Source organism: Sturnira hondurensis, unplaced genomic scaffold, assembly GCF_014824575.4.
Source record: "Sturnira hondurensis isolate 20B ecotype Veracruz unplaced genomic scaffold, ASM1482457v3 Scaffold0000780, whole genome shotgun sequence".
Classification (NCBI taxonomy): domain Eukaryota; kingdom Metazoa; phylum Chordata; class Mammalia; order Chiroptera; family Phyllostomidae; genus Sturnira; species Sturnira hondurensis.
The window spans coordinates 17,108,629-17,126,366 of NW_028073411.1; the positions used below are offsets into that span (position 1 = coordinate 17,108,629).

Here is a 17,738-nt window from a genome sequence, read left to right on the forward strand (position 1 = left end):
CAGGGTGGATTCGGCCCAAGGCCCCGGGGGGGTCAGGGTGGGAGGCCCGTTCCAAACAGATGGACCCACAAGAGAGAGGGGATGCTACAGAGCCTCCCAGACCCACCTGCCTCCAGAGGGAAGGGACAGAGGGGCCCGCTCCACAGTCCTCATCACATCCCTCTCTGGGCTCCGGCCCCGCATAACACTGCCTGGGGGTGTCTGGGGTCAGTGGCCCTGCTTCTAAGGGGTGGCCGACTCGGTCCAGTGAGGGAGGAGGGGTCAGGTGTGGAGGAAAACGGTGCAACAGCTGGGGGCCCTGATCCAGGTGGGAGTGCAAGAGTGTCCTTCCAGGACAGCTTCTGCGCTGTCCCTGAGCCTCCTCAGGCTGGGGCACGCCGCCCAGGTCAGCTCTGGACACCGTGCCCCGCAGCTGGGGGCAGCCGCTGTTTGCGCTGCCATTGTGACTGCCCGCTCTGCTCTCCCCACACCCAGGACGGCGAGGTCATTGGCATCAACACCCTCAAGGTCACGGCAGGCATCTCCTTCGCCATCCCCTCAGACCGCATCATGCAGTTCCTCACAGAGTTCCAGGACAAGCAAGGCAAAGGTAGAGAGCACCTCAGGGCTGGCTGAGGCCAGGGACGTGGAACCGAGGCTTGGGTCTCCCACCCTTCCACGGACGGCCACCCGCCCTTCAGCCCGTGCTGTGTGCCCTTGCTCACTGCTGAGTCTTGGCCCCTCTTGGGTCTTCCCCTTCTCACTGCATAGCCATGTTCACTGCCTGCCCCACTAGACGGGCTGGGGATCTCTGGCCTCACATCCCACCTCCAGCTGCTTGGGGTCCCGTGTCTGCACTGCTCCACTGGTATCAGCGCCTGGGGCTTCCTTCCTTCCAGCCACTCACCATCCACCATCCACCATCCATCCACCATCCATCCACCATCCACCATCCATCCACCATCCAACCACCATCCATACACCATCCACCATCCACCATCCACCATTCACCATCCACCATTCACCATCCATCCATCCACCATCCATCCATCCACCATCCATCCACCATCCACCATCCACCATCCACCATTCACCATCCATCCATCCACCATCCATCCATCCATCATCCATCCACCATCCACCATCCATCATCCATCATCCATCCACCATCCATCATCCATCCACCATCCATCCACCATCCACCATCCATCCATCCACCATCCACCATCCATCCACCTTCCACCATCCATCCATCCACCATCCACCATCCATCATCCATCCACCATCCATCCACCATCCATCCATCCACCATCCATCATCCATCCACCATCCATCCATCCACCATCCATCCACCATCCACCATCCATCCATCCATCCATCCTCCATCCACCATCCATCCACCATCCACCATCCATCCACCATCCACCATCCATCCTCCATCCACCCTCCATCCATCCATCCACCATCCATCCATCACCCATCCATCCACCATCCATCATCCATCCACCATCCATCCATCCACCATCCATCCACCATCCATCCACCATCCATCCACCATCCACCATCCATCCATCCATCCATCCACCATCCACCATCCATCCACCATCCACCCTCCATCCATCCATCCATCATCCATCCATCACCCATCCATCCACCATCCATCCACCATCCATCCACCATCCATCCACCCACCATCCATCCACCATCCATCCATCCACCATCCACCATCCACCATCCATCCATCCACCATCCACCATCCATCCACCATCCATCCACCATCCATCCACCCACCATCCATCCACCATCCACCATCCATCCACCATCCACCATCCATCCATCCACCATCCACCATCCACCATCCATCCATCCACCATCCACCATCCATCATCCATCATCCATCCATCCACCATCCCTCCACCATCCACCATCCACCATCCATCCATCCATCCACCACCCACCATCCATCCATCCATCCACCATCCACCATCCATCCACCATCCATCTACTCACCCATCCATCCACCATCCATCCTTCTTACCATCCCTAAGCACTTCCTCTTCCTGCCCTCTGGCCGTGCAGACTGCCAGGCAGGGTACCTTGCACTCCAGGAGAGAGGAGCCCTTCCCTGATCCTTAGAAGTCACCCTTCTCTCAGCCCCCTTCTCCTCACCCCATCTACACAGGGATGGCCAGCCCACCCTGGGCACTCATCATGGCCATGAGCTTGCACCTGGGAGAGGCCTGGATGGGAGCAGGTGCCTCTCCCGAGTGAAGGCACGCCCAGAGGAGGGTGGAATTTCTGGTCTCAGGACGTTTTCTGGTGGTCTCCGCCTCCCCACCTTTCTTTTCAGATTGAGTGAACTTCCCCCTCCCGCCATTTTGTCTCTACGCCCACCTGGCCCACACCTGACCCAGCCCCAATACTCACACAGTCACACTGCTTCCCTGTCTCCTCCCAGCCCTCTCACCAGCAATTCGTTGAGAGCAGAGGGGCTCCCGCATGCTCACCCCACCCTCCACCCCTCCGCCAGCCAAGCAAACAGCGCCCAGTTCAGCCAGGACCGATGCCATGAAGACTGGTCACGTGAAGAACTGCTGTTGAGGACTCTGGTCATCCGAGTCCCTTATGTGGAGGTGGCCTGGAGCCAGGGCTGAGGGCTTCTGTTGCTCAGAGGCACCCACCAGCCCCTGAGCCCTTTCCCCCTCGGTTGCTCAGAAACTCAGAATGTGACCCAGGGCTGCATCTTTGTCACCATCGTAGCCTTGATTCTTCCTCTAGTAACTGAGCCTTCCTGTGGAATTATCTTCTGCTCCAGGGGTGCCTTTGACCTTGGCCACCTTCCCAGAGGCCGACAGAACTGCTCTTTGCCTAGAGTGGGTAGGGAGGTTCCTGTTTTGTCTTGGACATGGGATGTCAGCGTCCTCTCTCTTCTTGGGAAGCGTCCTCTCTCTTCTTGTTCACTCTGGGACAGAACACGCCAGGAGTCAAGCTCGGTCCCTGGTTGCATGGGGACTGTCCTTGTCCACTCCGACCCCCACCTAGACCCCCAGGAAACACTCCCCACTGTCCTCAGAGCTGGCTGCTCTCCCAGGACCTGTGGGCGGGTCAGAGAGCCCAAAAAACCGTAGCTGAGTGACCAAATCTCCCATTTAACATCCCCCGATATTCACTTTTGCTTTTCTAAAAATAAAAACATCGAATTATCTAAATCCAGTTAATCTAAAGCTCTTTAAAACAAGCCTTCTTTCCATTAAATCAAGGAGACGTTAGTTAAGGTTCACCTCTTGTTCCTGTCCGGGGGCTGGGGTGCAGGAATCCCTAGGGGCTCTTCATGGTCAGAGGGCTGGTTTTGGGACTGTAGCGTTGCCTGGACCCAGGGCCCCGGGGGGTCTCTGGGGGTCCAGCCAGCCTTAGGACTGGGGAGTTGGAGCTCATGGGACTGGGCGCTAAGGGGTGTCTGCCCTCGGTGACGGTCGGGACGGCCCCTCAGGTGTTGCCTTGGGCTGGGGAGGGGAAACTTTGTCCCCAGTGGGCTGGTACCTGTGGCCAGGAGCTGAGAGAGAGCTGCAGGGAATCGTGGGGGCAGGGCACAGGGAAGAAGGGGTCCGAATGCATCTGTCCTGGGCAGGGGAGAGGCAGAGGAGGCAGGAGCCGGGCCCAGGAGGGAGAGGGGCTGGTGCTCTGGACCCAGTGCTTGGATCCACTGGGCTCCCGCCGCGACCGCCTCTCCCAAAGCATGACCTTGGGGTTAGAGCAAAGCGGACCAGTGGCCAGTGCCTGTTGGGGGCAGGATGATGGGCCGATGAGGGGACCTTGGCTGGTCCCCTTTCCTCTGAGGACCCATCCAGTGTCATGGCTGTACCTGCCACCTAGAAAGTGACGCCCCTGCCCCCGATTGTCTGTCTCTGCCCTGTCTCCTCCCCCAGCTCTAGACTGGGATGCGTACAGATGTTTGTGGACGTCTCCACTCCAAACGTGCTCCTCAGTCTCTGCTCCGTGCCCCCCCACCTGTACTCAGTGCCCCCGCCTGTGGGCCTGTCCCTCCTGCACCAGCCCTGTCATAGTCTCCAGTCCCGCCACTCAGTCCTGCCACCAGGGCTGCTCACGGGCCGCTCACCGCCTCCTCCCCCTGCAGACACCTCCCCCCTGCCCGCCCCCTCCTCCTTGCAGTTCTCTTCGGGAACCCCTCCAGGCTCCACCTCACTGTGTGGGGGGACCCTGGAGCCACCTCCAGCCCAGACCTACGTCAGTCAGGCCTCCACCCTCCCTGACCTCATCTCCCACCGGGCTCCATCCATAATTCTGGTGAACCATCTGTTTAAACAGTTTGTCCATTTACAAAATTAGGGTTGCTGTTATTCTTATGATGTCTTGAGAGTTCTTTATACCTTCTGGATGGGATGCACGCCCCGTCCTCAGATGCACACACGACTGCTCATTTTCCCTCTGGCCTGCGGCCCGTCTTCTCGTTCTCTCAACCGCCTCTGAGGAGCGGAAGTTTTGCCGATGTGGACCAAGCCTGAGCCACCGCGCGTCTAAAGGGGCGTGGCCCGGTGGGGCGAGCAGGAAAGCTTGGCTGCCTGGAGGTAGAAAATGTTCTCCCGGAAGTTTCGCTCTCCAGGGTTCCCAGTTTGGGACGGTGATGCCGTCTGAACTGATTTTGCAAAGTACGGGTCAGTGTTCTTTTTTCCGCTCTGGGTGTTCAATTGTTCCAGCGCCATCTGTTGAAGAGGTTACCCTTTCTCCACTGAACTGCCTCTGCAACTCGGTCAGCAACAAAACGCGCACATTCTGTCCCAGGTGTCCGTCTGTCCCTCTTTATGCTGGCGTCAGGCTGTCCTGGTTGCTGGAGCTTTGTGACCAGCCCTGACAGCAGGCAGGACTGTGTCCTTCAAAGCTGTTTTGGTTCTTCTGATCCTTCGATTTCTGTGTGGATTTTATTTTTTTTTAAGATTTTTTATTTAGCCCTGGCTGGTATAGCTCAGTGGATTGAGCGCGGGCCTGCGAACCAGATGATCACGGTTCAATTCCTAGTCAGGGCACATGCCTGGGTTGCAGGCCAGTTCCCGGCAGGGGATGCACAAGAGGCAACCATACATTGATATTTCTCTCCCTCTCTAAAGATACATCTTAAAAAACTTTTTAAAGATTTTTATTTATTTATAGACAGAGAGGAAGGGAGGGAGAAAGAGAGGCAGAGAAACAACATCATGTGGTTGCCTCTCCCATGCCCCCCTACTGGGGACCTGACCCACAACCCAGGCGTCTGCCTTGACTGGGAATCGAACCAGTGACCCTTTGGTTCTCAGGCCAGTGCTCAGTCTACTGAGCCACACCAACCAATGCTCCATATGGATTGTGGAATCAGTTTGTCAATTTCCACCCCCAAACCACACTGATAGTCTGAATATAAATTACCTAAATTCAGTTAATCTAAAGTTCTTTAAAACAAACCTTCTTTCCATTAAATCAAGGAGACATTAGTTAAGGTTCACCTCTTCTTGTTCCTGTCCAGGGGGTGGGGTGCAGGAGTCTCTGGGGAGCCTTCACAGTCAGGGGGGTCACCGTGCCGGTTTGGGGGCTGTAGTGCTGCTGGGGCCTAGGGCCCCAGGAAGACCTGGGGGCTCAGCCAGCCTTGGGACTGGGGAGTTTGAGCCCATGGGGCTGGGCATGGAGGGGCATCTGCCCTCGGTGACGGTGGGGGACAGCCCCTCAGGGGTCGCGTCCGGCCTGGGGAGGGGACCTACGTCTCCGATGGGCTGGAATTGGGGAGAACTGGCATTGCGGCCGCGTCGCATCTTCTGACACTCAGACACGGGCTATCTCCCCTCCGTCCCCGTGTTCCTTGGCTGCTCTCGGCGATGTTTCCCAGTTCCCCATGTACGAGGACTAGATTGCCTCAGCTTGACTCCTAAACATTTCAGAGTTTTGAGGTTGTAATAAATGGGATATTCCTAAAACTTTCCAATTCTGATTGTAACTAGAATGCACAAATAAAATGGATTTTTGTATATTGATCCCAAGAGACCCTGGTAACTCATTCGTTCTAGTGGTTTTTTGTGGGTTCTACTGTTTTGCTGCCTGGAACACTGCCCAGTCTGGGGGCGCGGGAAGTTCTCCGTCTCCTAGTCCCGCCCGAGTGCCTGTGGAATTTTTAAAATCGAGTGGCCCCACCCCACGCTGGTGCTGGACCATGTAACTCAGACCTGACACTGTCTCACTGGGGGCGGTGTCAGACCCCCCGGGGAAGGGCTCAGTCTCTCAAGCCTGACCCTTGTCTTCAGGTGCCAGTTACAAGTCCCGGTTGCCACCTGTGCCCCTGGCTGACTGGCTCCCCCGACTCCCTCCTGGACTTCCACCATTTGCTAGAGCAGCTCAGGAAAGCAGTTTACTTACTAGGTCAGCTGTTTACTGTAAGAGGATACAACTCGGGAACAGCCCAGTGGAAGGGCGGCACAGGGCAGGGCAGGGGAGGGAGCCTGGAGCGCCCGTGCCCTCGGGGGTGCGGCCCTCCCAGCACCCCCACCTATTCACCAACCCAGAGGCACCCCGAACCCGTCCTTTTGGGTTTTATGGAGAACTCATTACGAGGGCCTGATTGGTCAACTCACTGGCCGTTCGTGATTCCTTCCACCTCCCACCCCCCTCCCCTCCCCAGAAGCCAGGGGGTGGGGCTGAAAGCGCCACCCTCTGATCACAGGGTTGGGTCTCCTGACAGCAGCCCCCTCCCTAGGACCTTCTCAAAAACGGACTCCTTACGAATAACAAAAGCCTGCTTGTCTTTTACAGCCTCCGGGCTAATTTCAAGAGCTGGGAGCAAAAGCTGCCCCCCCATCACTTAGGAAACTACACATGTTTTAGGAAAGAGAGGAAGCCCCGTGAGCCAGGGTCACAGACCAAACCACACCTTTCTCACCGTCTGTGTCGTGGTGCCGTGAGCATTCCTTGTTTTCAGTTCTGTGGGAAAGTTTGTTCAGAAACGGTGCCGTTTCCTCCCTAAACATTGGTGCGACTCTCCCGTGGGGCTGTGTGGGCCTGGGGTTTCTCCGTGGGCAGGTTTTTAATGACAATTTCGATCTCTTCAGTAGATACAGGGCTCGTCTGGTTGTCTCTTTCTTCCCGAGGGAGCTTTGGTTGTTTGGAAATTTGAAGAAATTTGTACACTTGTCTTAGTTGTCCAATTCATTTGTGTGAAGTTGTTCATAATAGTCTCTGATTATGCTCTTAACAGCTGCAGAATCTGTCGCGATGTCACCTTTCCCGATATCGAAAATTGCATTTTTTTCCTTTCCTTGTGTAAAGGCTCATCAGTTTTACTCAAAGAATCAGCTTTTGGTTTTCACTTATTCTCTGTATTGTGTTCCTGCTTCCTGTTTCATTGATTTCTGTGTTTTATTATCTTCTTCGTTTACTTTGGATTTCACCTGGTCTTTTTCTAGTTTTTAAGATGAAAGCTGAAGTCGTTGATTTGAGATTTTTCTTCTTTCCTAATTGCAGCATTTTAGTACTATGATTTTCCTCTAAGTACTGCTTTACCTGCATCCCACAAATTTTCATACGTTGTATTTTCACTTTTAATTTAAAATATTTCTAACCTATCTTTTGGTTCTTCTTTGAGTGAGTTATTTGGAAGTGTGTAATAAGTTATTAGAAACCTTTCTATTACTGATTTCTCATTTAATTCCATTGTGGTCAGAGAACATACTTTTATAATATAGAATTTTAAAATACACTGACATTTGTCCTTTGGTTTTGAATATGCACATGTCATTTCTGGGCCCAGGACCCCAGCTCCGGCACAGACTAGGGTGGCTGGGGACAGCGGGGTGCCTCTTGGAGGGTTGTGTGTGTGATGCTCCGGCTAAAGGGCCTGGCGCAGTCAGTGCCCGCTGGGCATGCAGATTAACACTGGTATTTGGGGGACAGGCAGGGGAGGGGACACATTCAGATCCGAGCAAGGGAAGTTGGGAGCCTAGAGGATGCAGGCTGGAGAGGAGGACCCTGCTGGCCCCAGGGGTTGGGCATGGAGCACAGAGGGAGAGCTGATTCGGAGCAATGGGGCTGGGTAGTTCGGGGGCATGAAGCCCCCAGACTGAGCTGGGACATCTCCCGGCCTCGGAGCAGCCACGAGGAGAGGCAGCCCCAGCGCCTGAGCTCACTGGGCCGGGCGACCACGGCGGGACTCATCTGCGCCCCCTGTGGGGGAGCATCTGCCCTCGCCACGCCGCCCCCCTCACGGCGGTTCTAACCGAGCCCGCCGTGTTCCCTTTCCAGACTGGAAGAAGCGCTTCATTGGCATACGGATGAGGACCATCACGCCCAGGTGAGTCGGAACGCCGCCCCACCGTGCTGCCTCACCTCCACCCCAGACGCCAGCCGGTCCTGTCCGGCCACCTGCAGGTGCTCCCAGGGACCCGGCGCACTCCGGCTCCAGGCCTTGCCCCGGCCTGTCCCTCTGCCTGCAGCGCCGGCCCCCTTGGCCTGGTGGGCACCTACGGCTCGCCGTAGGACTTCATTCGGGTGCCCCCTCCTCTGGAAAGCCTCCTAGCTCTAAGTTCCTGTGACTACCGTAGCAAATCCCCATATACCTGGCTTAAAACCACAGAAAACTCATTTTCTCTCAGTTCTGAAAGCCTGAAGTTCAAACTCAAGGCACCGGCAGCTCCGTGCTGCCCCCAGACTCCAGGGGAGCGTCCTTCCCGCCTCTCCAGCTCCCAGGGCTCCCTGGCCGCATCGCCCCAGTCTCTGCCTCTGGCCTCACATGGCCCCTTCCTCCCTGTGCACCCCCTTCCAAACACCAGTCTCTGTCTCTCAGAAAAACACCAGCCATTGGATTTGCCGCCCAACCAAAGCCCGGATGGTATCCTTTGGGGACCCTCAGCCAATTACATCCGCACAGACCCTATTCCAGCCAGGTCACATTCGGAGGTTCTGGGTAGACATGAAGGGGGCACTATTCCCCCAGCGCAGGCTGCTCACGCGGACGCAGGGACCTCCTGTTGCCGCGGTCCAGCCACAGCTCATCTAAGGGTCCCTCAGGTGAGAGTAGGCGTCGGCGCTGGGTAACAGGCAACTACACAGCTCAAAGGCAGGTGAAGCACTGTTCCGTTTATTGCGAGTACAAGCTGATTTTCTGTATTTTCATTTTTGGCATAGATTAACATTTACAGGTGTACAGCATGATCAGTTAAGCAGAAAAAATCAATACAAAGGTAACCAGGAAAATACGAAAGTTCTCTTAGTTTCAGTTATGTTAAACAAAAGTTATTTTGACCAGGAAAACCATTAATCAGACAATTTGAAATAGTTCTATGTATACAGTTTAAATGTCTTATTGTTTATTAAAGTTCTCAGAAATTGTCATTGGCAACAGGTACGCTTAGACCGAGCAGAGGTTAGGAAATACACTATAAGCCTTTGTAATATCTAACTTAGCTATCTATCTTGCTGTCTAAAATGTTTTTTGTATACTGAGGACTCTGACTCCTTGGTAGTTGTTTCTAAGTGCTTAGTTTGTAATAGCTAACCAGCTTCTTCTGTTTTTATGCCTGTCTAATTCTAATTGATATATATTCCTATTCAAGGTAAAGGAGGGGCTGTTACTCTAACAACTCTTTGACAATCAGGGGCTATTTTCTAAAGGGGTTTTTGCTATTCTATGAGGCAGTTCTGTGGGAATACATATTTTTCCCTGAACTGTTCTTTCTTGGGTGGCTTTCACAGGAACAAATAAGTAAAGTACGATGCCTTAATTCAGCCAGGGTGATATTGCTTAGGACTTGAGCCAACTGTTGTTTTTTCTCTGAGAGTGGTCATTAATTCTAGGAGATTCCAAATTATCAGAAGTGCAAAGGTTAGAATACTAAGAAACAGTAAGAATAAAAGCAACACCATATACCCACTAATGCCACGTCCGTCCTGCTGGAAAACGCTTCTGTGAAGCCTTTGTCCCCAAGCCGTGACTGTGTCAGCCGACCTGGTTAGCATTGGACGCGGCATCCTGTCAGTGGGCAGAGCGTGTCCCCCCCACCCGGCCATCACGTTGGTCCCATGGGGTTGGAGTCGCCTGTTTGTGGCCCCCAGCCCACCGTGCCCGTGAGCTCCTGGGAGTGAGGACTGTGGCCCACACCGCCCTCGGCTGCACCCAGAACTAAGCCACAGCAGGGCCAGCTCCTGAGGGAGGGAAATAAGGAAGGGACGGGGGGGAGGGAGCCAGGGAGGGAGGAGCTGGGGAAGGAGGGGGTCGCTGTGGCATTCTGGGGAGAACTGAGGCGTGCCCAGCCACGGCGCCCTCCCGCCCACGCAGTGCCCAAACAAGTGTCGCCCTGTTCCAGCAGCAGCGAATCCAGGGAGTGAACCTGCTGGCCTGATCCATGTGACACACCAACTTCTCTTTTACACGTGCTCTTTCTCTCTCTGTCCATCCGTCCATCTGTCCATCACACCTGTCCCGTCTTCTGTCTGTCCATTCCATGGGAGCGAGGACTGTGGCTCATTCCCATGTTTGGCCATCCCTGCTTCCGTCTCTCCATTCATCTTTCCCCCCTCCCTCCCCTTCCCTCCCCCTTTCCTCTCCCTCCCTCTCCCCCTCCCCCCTTCCCATCCATCTGATCATCCATCCATCTACCTTTCCTTCCTTCCTCTCACCCACCCTCCAGCTCCCCCTCCCATCTATCTACCACCCTCCTCTCCACACTCCCACTCATCCGCCTTCACTAAGGTCTCCCTTGAGGAGCCCACATGGAGTAGGGGTCCCAGGCGGGTCAACCGCAATGCGGCGTGGCCGGCGGCAGGGCAGCACAGTGTGGGGTCCCAGGTGAGCCTGGCCCGCTGGTGTGGCTCGGAGGGACCGCTCTGCGCCTCCGAGGCCCAGAGGAAGGGCCTTCACTGCGGGCTGTGTTTCCAGTCTGGTGGAAGAGCTGAAGGCCGGCAACTCGGACTTCCCAGACGTCAGCAGTGGCATCTACGTGCAAGAGGTCGCTCCGAATTCTCCGTCTCAGAGGTGGGCCCCACCGGGGGCAGCAGGGAGGCTGAGTGGGAGGCGGTCGGGCACCCCAGTGGGCACTCCACGTCACTGACCTGGAGCTTCCTGGCAAGACGTGGTGTGGAAGTGGCTGGAGGGCTTCTGGCCTGGCCTGTCAGCCAAGGGCAGGCTGGAGAGGTGACGTATCCCACAGAGTGTCAGCTGTGCCCTTCAGTGGTCTAAATGTACCCAGTCCTCAGGGCACACAGAGCAGTGGAGCCCCCACCCCTCCCACACTGAGAACCAGCCTGGCTCTTGTTAGCCTGGTGGCTGGCCTGGGTCTGTTCTCTCATCTGCAAAACGGGCACGCTCCAGCCTGCTCCCTCCTCCCCAGGAGGCATCTCGGCCAAGCGCTGGTAAAAGGTGGGATGGCCAGCACCGTGCGCAAAGGCCCACAGGCAGCGCGGTCTCTGTGCACAGACAGGGGCCATCCCAGCCCCTTGGAGGGCTCTGAACAAGCACCTCCCCTCCTTTGGCCGAGTCACCCTTCGGGGCCGTTGGTGGGCGCATAGGACTCATGGTGGTGGCTGAGTCCTATGCGCCACCACCAGGGACCAGCTGGCACTATTGACCCGACACAGAGCCACCCCATCGGCCTCCCCTCCTGGGACGGGTAAGGTCACAGCAAGTTGGGCACAGAGGGAGGTGGCCCAGCACACTCTGCCTCTTCTGCGGAAGCCTTAGCTACTGTGGCGGCTTTGGGACCAACTCCCTGGACCTCCTGTCATTCACAAAGCATGTCCCCATGCCAGGCTGCAGGTGTGGGGACCCAGGCTCCAAGGGGCAGCGTGCTGGGCCCACAGCAGTCCAGCCAGGTGGGCTGCACCTGGGACTTGAACCTGGGGGCGAGCCTCAAAGTCAGGCACCATCCTGCCCGTTTGTTGAAAGGGTTCCCTTAAATAACGAGTGTCAGGGCCTGGCCGGGGGCCTGGGCCTGGCGGGGCTGTGCGGTGACCACAGGTCTCTCCTGTCGGCAGAGGGGGCATCCAAGATGGCGACATCATCGTCAAGGTCAACGGGCGTCCACTGACGGACTCCAGCGAGCTGCAGGAGGCTGTGCTGACCGAGTCCCCGCTGCTGCTGGAGGTGCGGCGGGGGAACGACGACCTCCTCTTCAACATCGCGCCCGAGGTGGTCCTGTGAAGCCGGGGCCGCCTCCCCACCGCCGAGCGCCTGGGCCTGTGGCCGAAGGCAGGTGCCAGCCGAGGGGCTCCGCCAGGAGCTGGAGCCTGGGCAGGGCCAGGACGAGGGACCAGAGTCGGTCCTCAGCAGAGCCAGTGGCCTCCTCTGGTGCCCCCAGGGACAGAGCCACAGTCGGGGCTCCGCCAGGGGTCCAAACTCAGCCTCAGGGAGTGACAGCTCCCGGACCACGGAGCGTTGGGGGCACCCGAGGTCCCCCTTGTACAGATGCTCCCAAGAGCCACCTTCAAGTTCTCGGGATAACATATGAGTCCGAATCTTGGAGAGACGCCTCTGTAGTCCCGAGTCCACCCCCTCCCCTGCCTGCATTTGCACCGCGTGTCTCTGTCCGGCCGCAGCTCCCTGCTCTCAGGCCTCCCTGGCTTGGCGGGCCTGGCCTGGAGCAGGCGCCGAAGGGACAGGCCCTGGCTGCCCAGCAGGGCCTCGTGGCTGGTGGTGCGTACCCCTCCCCCGTGGGAGAGAAGGCAGCAGGGGCCCCGTGTGCCGACTCTCTCTGGAAGGATGCTTGTCCTCCTGGGGGTGGTCCGGAGTGGTGCCTGGGGGGCGGGGCTGCCAAGATGGAGCCCCCAAGAATGGCAGCGGCGGCTGGGAGCACCTGCTCTGCCCCCGGGCGTATCGGTGTGCTTCGCTGTACAATCGACCCCCACGTGGCTTGTATTGTGTTTCTCTACTGTATGAAAATTAAAGTTTACAAGCACATGGTCCTTAGCCAGAAGGGGCATTTGAGGGCCCCACCCCACTGGCCACCACTTCTCTGGGGACTCAGAGACAGGATCCGTAGGCACGGGTACCCACTGTGGTCTCAGCATCTCTCTGGCTCTGGAGGGACAGAGGCCCCTGAGTGCCAGGCAAGTTCTCAGAGTGCAGGGAAAGGTGTATGCCTGACCACTGGTCCCCACTGTGCTGCGTGTGCTGCTGGGGGGGATGCCCGAGCCCCTCCCGGGAGCTTGCTGACAGTGCCTGGAGCCCACTCTCAGCTGCCCCCAGGTCCCCAGGGTTGGAGAGAGCCCCCAGACCAAGAGGAACAGGGAGGCAGGCTCAGAGGGGGCGCTGGGGGTGTGGCAGGATCCCTACGACCCAGGTCCTAAGAGGCAAAGAGCAGAGACACCTAGAAAGGCCAGCGCCTGCCCAGTGAGTGCCTGTCACTCACGTGCCTGCCTTGGGGCCCTTCGCTTCCCTGACTTTCTTCGCCCTGAGATCTGGAGCCAAGGAGGCGGGGACCCATTCAGGGGTAGTGAGGAGGGGTACCAGCTGGGACCCATCTCCCTCTAAAGAGCCAAGGAGGTGCCTGCTTTGCTGCAGTACCCGCTGAATTAAATGATCCTGACTCAGGGTCTGGCCCCACAAGGGCCCAAAACATCACATCCTCTCACTCCCTGTCACCAACCCCCTGGTGACTGTCCTCATCACCCCTGTGGCCTCAGGTCGCCCACTTGGGAACCAGAGGAGGGATGTGAGTGTGTTCGAGCGTGGGAATGAGTGGGCCTGGCGGTGCTCTGGGCTCTGGCCCTCGCTGGCTGACTCCTGTTGGGGGCTCATCCCAGACTTCTGTGTCCAGAGAGGCCAGTGGTGCCCCAGGTGGAGCGGCCCTTCGCAGATGAAGGGGGCTGCCCTGGTGGACACGGTCTCTGTGGGGTTTGAGGCCTGTCCTCTGGCAGCCACTAGCCCTGCCCACCCCCACTCCCCATCCAGCTGGCATCGCTGGCCCCCAGCTGCTGTTCCAGCTCTGCTCTGTGAAAAACAACTTTTCCAGAGCCCGCCAGCTGCCACCGCTGTGCAATCCTCGGGCTCTGACCAGGACTCCTGCCCCCCCCCACCCCACGCTGCCTGTCCTGGAAGCTGTAAATGGGGTGCTGACTGGGGAGCACCTGCAAGGAGACGCACCCTGTTTCAGCCTCAGCGTCGCTCCAGAGGCACCTGGAACCCTCCCAGGACAGGGAGGGTTGGACCAGGACCCAGATCCCCATGTCCAAAAGCCCCGTTGGGCAGAGGCGGAGACCCAGCCCAGAGAGAAGGCCTGGGGGTCACGTGTGAGCTGGTGGCAGGCCACCAGAAGAGCAGGGCCCGGCCAGAGTGCACAGCTGCAGCCACAGCTGCGGCGGCACAAACACCCGCTACTGCTGGCGTGGGGCGGCCCGGAGCTCCAGGACTGTCCTGTGAGCAGCCGGCTCAAGGGTCACCCCCCCACCCCCGCCCCGATGAGTGGCTTCAGAACAAGGTGACCAAAGATGGAAATTCTGCAAGGGTCAGGCGCCTTTGAGGGACGTGCCCAGGCACCTGCCCCTGCTCCTCCCGCCCTGAGCAGGGCCCGCCAGCCCACACCCGCCCCAGCTCTGTAGGTGTCCTGCCTACAGTCATTCCCCCCTCACCACTCCTCTGCCCTCAGGGTGCTGGGGGATCCACGCGGCTCTGCTCCTCCCCTCTGCACGCCCCTCCCGTCCCCACCTTGTGTAAGCGGCTCCCTCCACCTGCACTCCCTGCTCCCCCGCCACCCTGCACCCGCTTCATTCCCAGTGTGCTGGGCTCTGTGGCTGGGCTGAAAAATGGCCCCAAAGGAGCCCCATTGTGACCCCCCAACCTAGGAAGGTCACCTCACACGATCAAAGGGGGCCTGGAACTGGGATCAGGTGACAGGTCCTGAGACCACAGGTGACCCTGGACTCTCCGTGTGGCCCCGGGGAACCGCAGGGTCTTCGTCAGCGGGAGGCAGGGGGGCCGGAGAAGCTGTGACTCGGGAAGCGACAGGTTAGGTGCCAGGAGGAACGGGCTGAGGCGCACAGGGGCTCTGGACGCTGGGAAAGGCAGCTCTGTCCCGAAGCTGTGTCAGTCACTCCCATTCGGACTCTCGCAGCAACAGACACTGCGCTGGCCTGTGGGGGGACCTGTCGGGGGAAGGAGGGGCCGGGTGTGGCTCCCTCGTCCGGACACAGGGGGGTCTGGCTGTGCCCTGGCCATTCACCGAGAAGGCAGTTCTCTCCTCCTTCGTCAGGGACCGTGCTCCCAGGCGCGTGTGTGCCTGCTGCGTCTGTACCCTCTGTCGAGACTGCCTTCGCCCAGTGCCGCCCAGGCTGCAGGGCTCTGCTCTGTAGCATCTTCTGCCCGTTCGTTCGGCGACACCACCCACGACCCAGGCTTCCCTCGAGGGTGCCTTGCAGGTTCTGACTCTGCTTTTCTGCGTCCCTTTTGGAACCTGTTTCTCAAGCTGAACATCCTGTGACTTTGGTTAGAATGGCACTGATCTACTGACCAGGTTTTCTAGGAGTCTTTTATCTATTTATTTTATTTTAGAGCAAGGGGAAGGGAGGCAGAAAGAGAGGGAGAGAAACATCCGTGTGTGGTTGCCTCTCCCACGCCCCCTACTGGGGACCTGGTCTGCCACCCAGGCATGTGCCCTGACTGGGGATCGAACCGGGGACCCTTTGGTTCGCAGTCTGGTGCTCAATCCACTGATCCACACCAGCCAGGCCTACAGATCAGTTTTGAGGGAGGTGGCCTCTTTGTGGTACCCAGGTTTCCAAGACCATGGGGGCATGGTCTTCCCCCACTCACGTCGATTTTTGTCCATTTATCCAATAATGCCCCATAGATTTTTGCATAGACAGCTTGTATTTGGTACTTTGAACAGTAACCTTTAAATATTTTTTTAATTTTCTCACTACTACTGATATTATGTCTTCTTAAATTTTAATGATTTTTTTACACTGACCTATCTGGCCGCCCCTTGGTAGTTCTCACATTGTATCGACAGGTTCTTTCAGATCTGCTGCATAATCCATCACAACATCTATAAAGTAATGAGCTTTATTTCTTCCTTCCCAATACTAATAACCTTTCCTTTTTCTTGTCACGCACTGGCTAACGCCCCTTGTTCACTGGCAAGTACAACTAACGATAACAGACGTCCTAGTCTTGTTCCTGATCTCAAAGGAAAGTTTTCAACACCTCACTATTAAATAACACATGTGAGGCTTGTTTTTCATCATTACCCTTTATTGGCTTAAGAAAGCTCCCTTTTATCACTAGTTTGCTAAGCATTTTTTTATGCACGAACGTTGCACTTTCCTGCTTTTACAGCAATGAGGAATTATTTCCTCCTGGGGTCGAATCCCTTGATTTTGGAACATTCTATCAGCCTTACATCACTGGACAAAACCTAATTTTACTCGGATGTATTATCCTATTCAAATATTTTTACTAGTATTTTGCTTGAGGTTTTGGTGCTCGTAAATGCAGCCGGTCTCGTTTTCCTTTCTCCTGACTTTGCGTTCGAGTTTGCGCCGAGCCTCTCCTGACCTCATTCTGGGACTCGGGCAGTGTTGATGCGTCTCTGGTTCTCAGGGAGGGAGCGAGCCCTCCCCGAAAGGCGGGAGGGGCGGAGCGTGCCAGCCAGCCAGCGGAGGGGCTGCCTTCCAGGGGAGCGAGCGCACCGCGCTCCTGTGCCCGGTTTTTACCGCCCTCTTTGGTCGGAGGCGTCAGTGCAGTGGGTTCTCCAGGGCCTGGGCCAGGATCTGTCCTCCACCCTCAGGAAACTGCCGCCTCTGCCCTTGGTCCCTGTCACTGTGGCTGGGGCGTTCTTTCTGCCGGTGTCTTGGAGAGGGCCTGCTCCTGGCTGGGGTCCAAGGTGGCCATTATCTTGACGAGTGTTTGCATTTAAAGCTGAACTGGGTCTAAAAATAGTTCTGGGAGAGGTGGCTGCTGAGGCTGGCCTTCTGCATGGCCAGGGCAGGCCAGGGCTCAGGACGGACCCAGCAGATGCTGAGCAAGCATGTCCGAGACCCTGCAGGCTGGACTCCATGGCCCGCTACCTGACCACACGCTGCCCGCTGCCCCTGCTCCGGGGAGGCTCCCAGACCTCTCCACTGGGGGGTCTTTGCCCCTCCCGCTGTCAGATTACCTGCCTGTCACCCCCTCCACACACGGGACTGTGAGCTCCTGAGGACAGGACTGGCCGGCCTGAGCCACCCTCGCCTTCCTAGCAGTTGGCCTACAGGCCTGGGGAAACCTCCAGTTCAGGCCTGCCTGGGATCACACCTGGTCTCTGCCATCCCTGCTCTGTGACCTCAGGCAATGCACTCTCCCTCTCTGGGCCTTGAGATCTGCATGCACCTGGTGCCCACGTGACGAGGGTGGAGCCGAGGCAGGCAGTGCAGAGAGCCCGGCAGCACCCAGGGAGGGGCCACCAGGTGCCCACCCCACCTTCTCCCCACAGGGACCTCAGCCCCGACCCGTGCAGCAAGACGGAAACCCAGGCCAGTCTCCCACCCGAGGGCCTGAGGACCGCACTCCTGGGGTCCTGCCAGCCGGACAGTTTGGGGGAACTGTGGAAAGATGAGGTCACGGGAACAGAAGGTGTCAGTTGTTTATGGTAACACCCCAGAGCCAGAGCTACTATGTGGAGGGTCACACACAGTCCATGGATGGGCAGCCCCTGGGCAGAGAGGGCAGCCCAGGAGGCCCTGGAGGGGAGGGGGCACCGCCGGGAGGACACCGTCGTCTTGGGCCCGTCGGCACAGGGCTCTGGACAGCAGGGCTGTGA

General features: G+C 57.5%; 1 protein-coding gene across 3 annotated transcripts in view; it reads left to right on the forward strand.

Moving 5' to 3' along the window:
* Positions 1 to 12,906, forward strand: part of HTRA3 (HtrA serine peptidase 3) — a 29,492-nt gene extending 16,586 nt beyond the window's left edge. Inside the window, exons 6-9 of one of the 3 annotated variants that reach the window (XM_037046461.1) lie at positions 475 to 589; positions 8,254 to 8,302; positions 10,886 to 10,981; positions 11,977 to 12,906. In XM_037046461.1, coding sequence (XP_036902356.1) covers positions 475 to 589; positions 8,254 to 8,302; positions 10,886 to 10,981; positions 11,977 to 12,145 — 429 coding nt within the window. In that variant the 3' untranslated portion in view covers positions 12,146 to 12,906. Of the gene's footprint in view, positions 1 to 474; positions 590 to 2,437; positions 2,902 to 8,253; positions 8,303 to 10,885; positions 10,982 to 11,976 lie in introns of those variants that run through there. The other 2 variants (XM_037046469.1, XM_037046476.1) reach the window with 2 other exon arrangements.
* Positions 12,907 to 17,738: the final 4,832 nt, after the last annotated feature.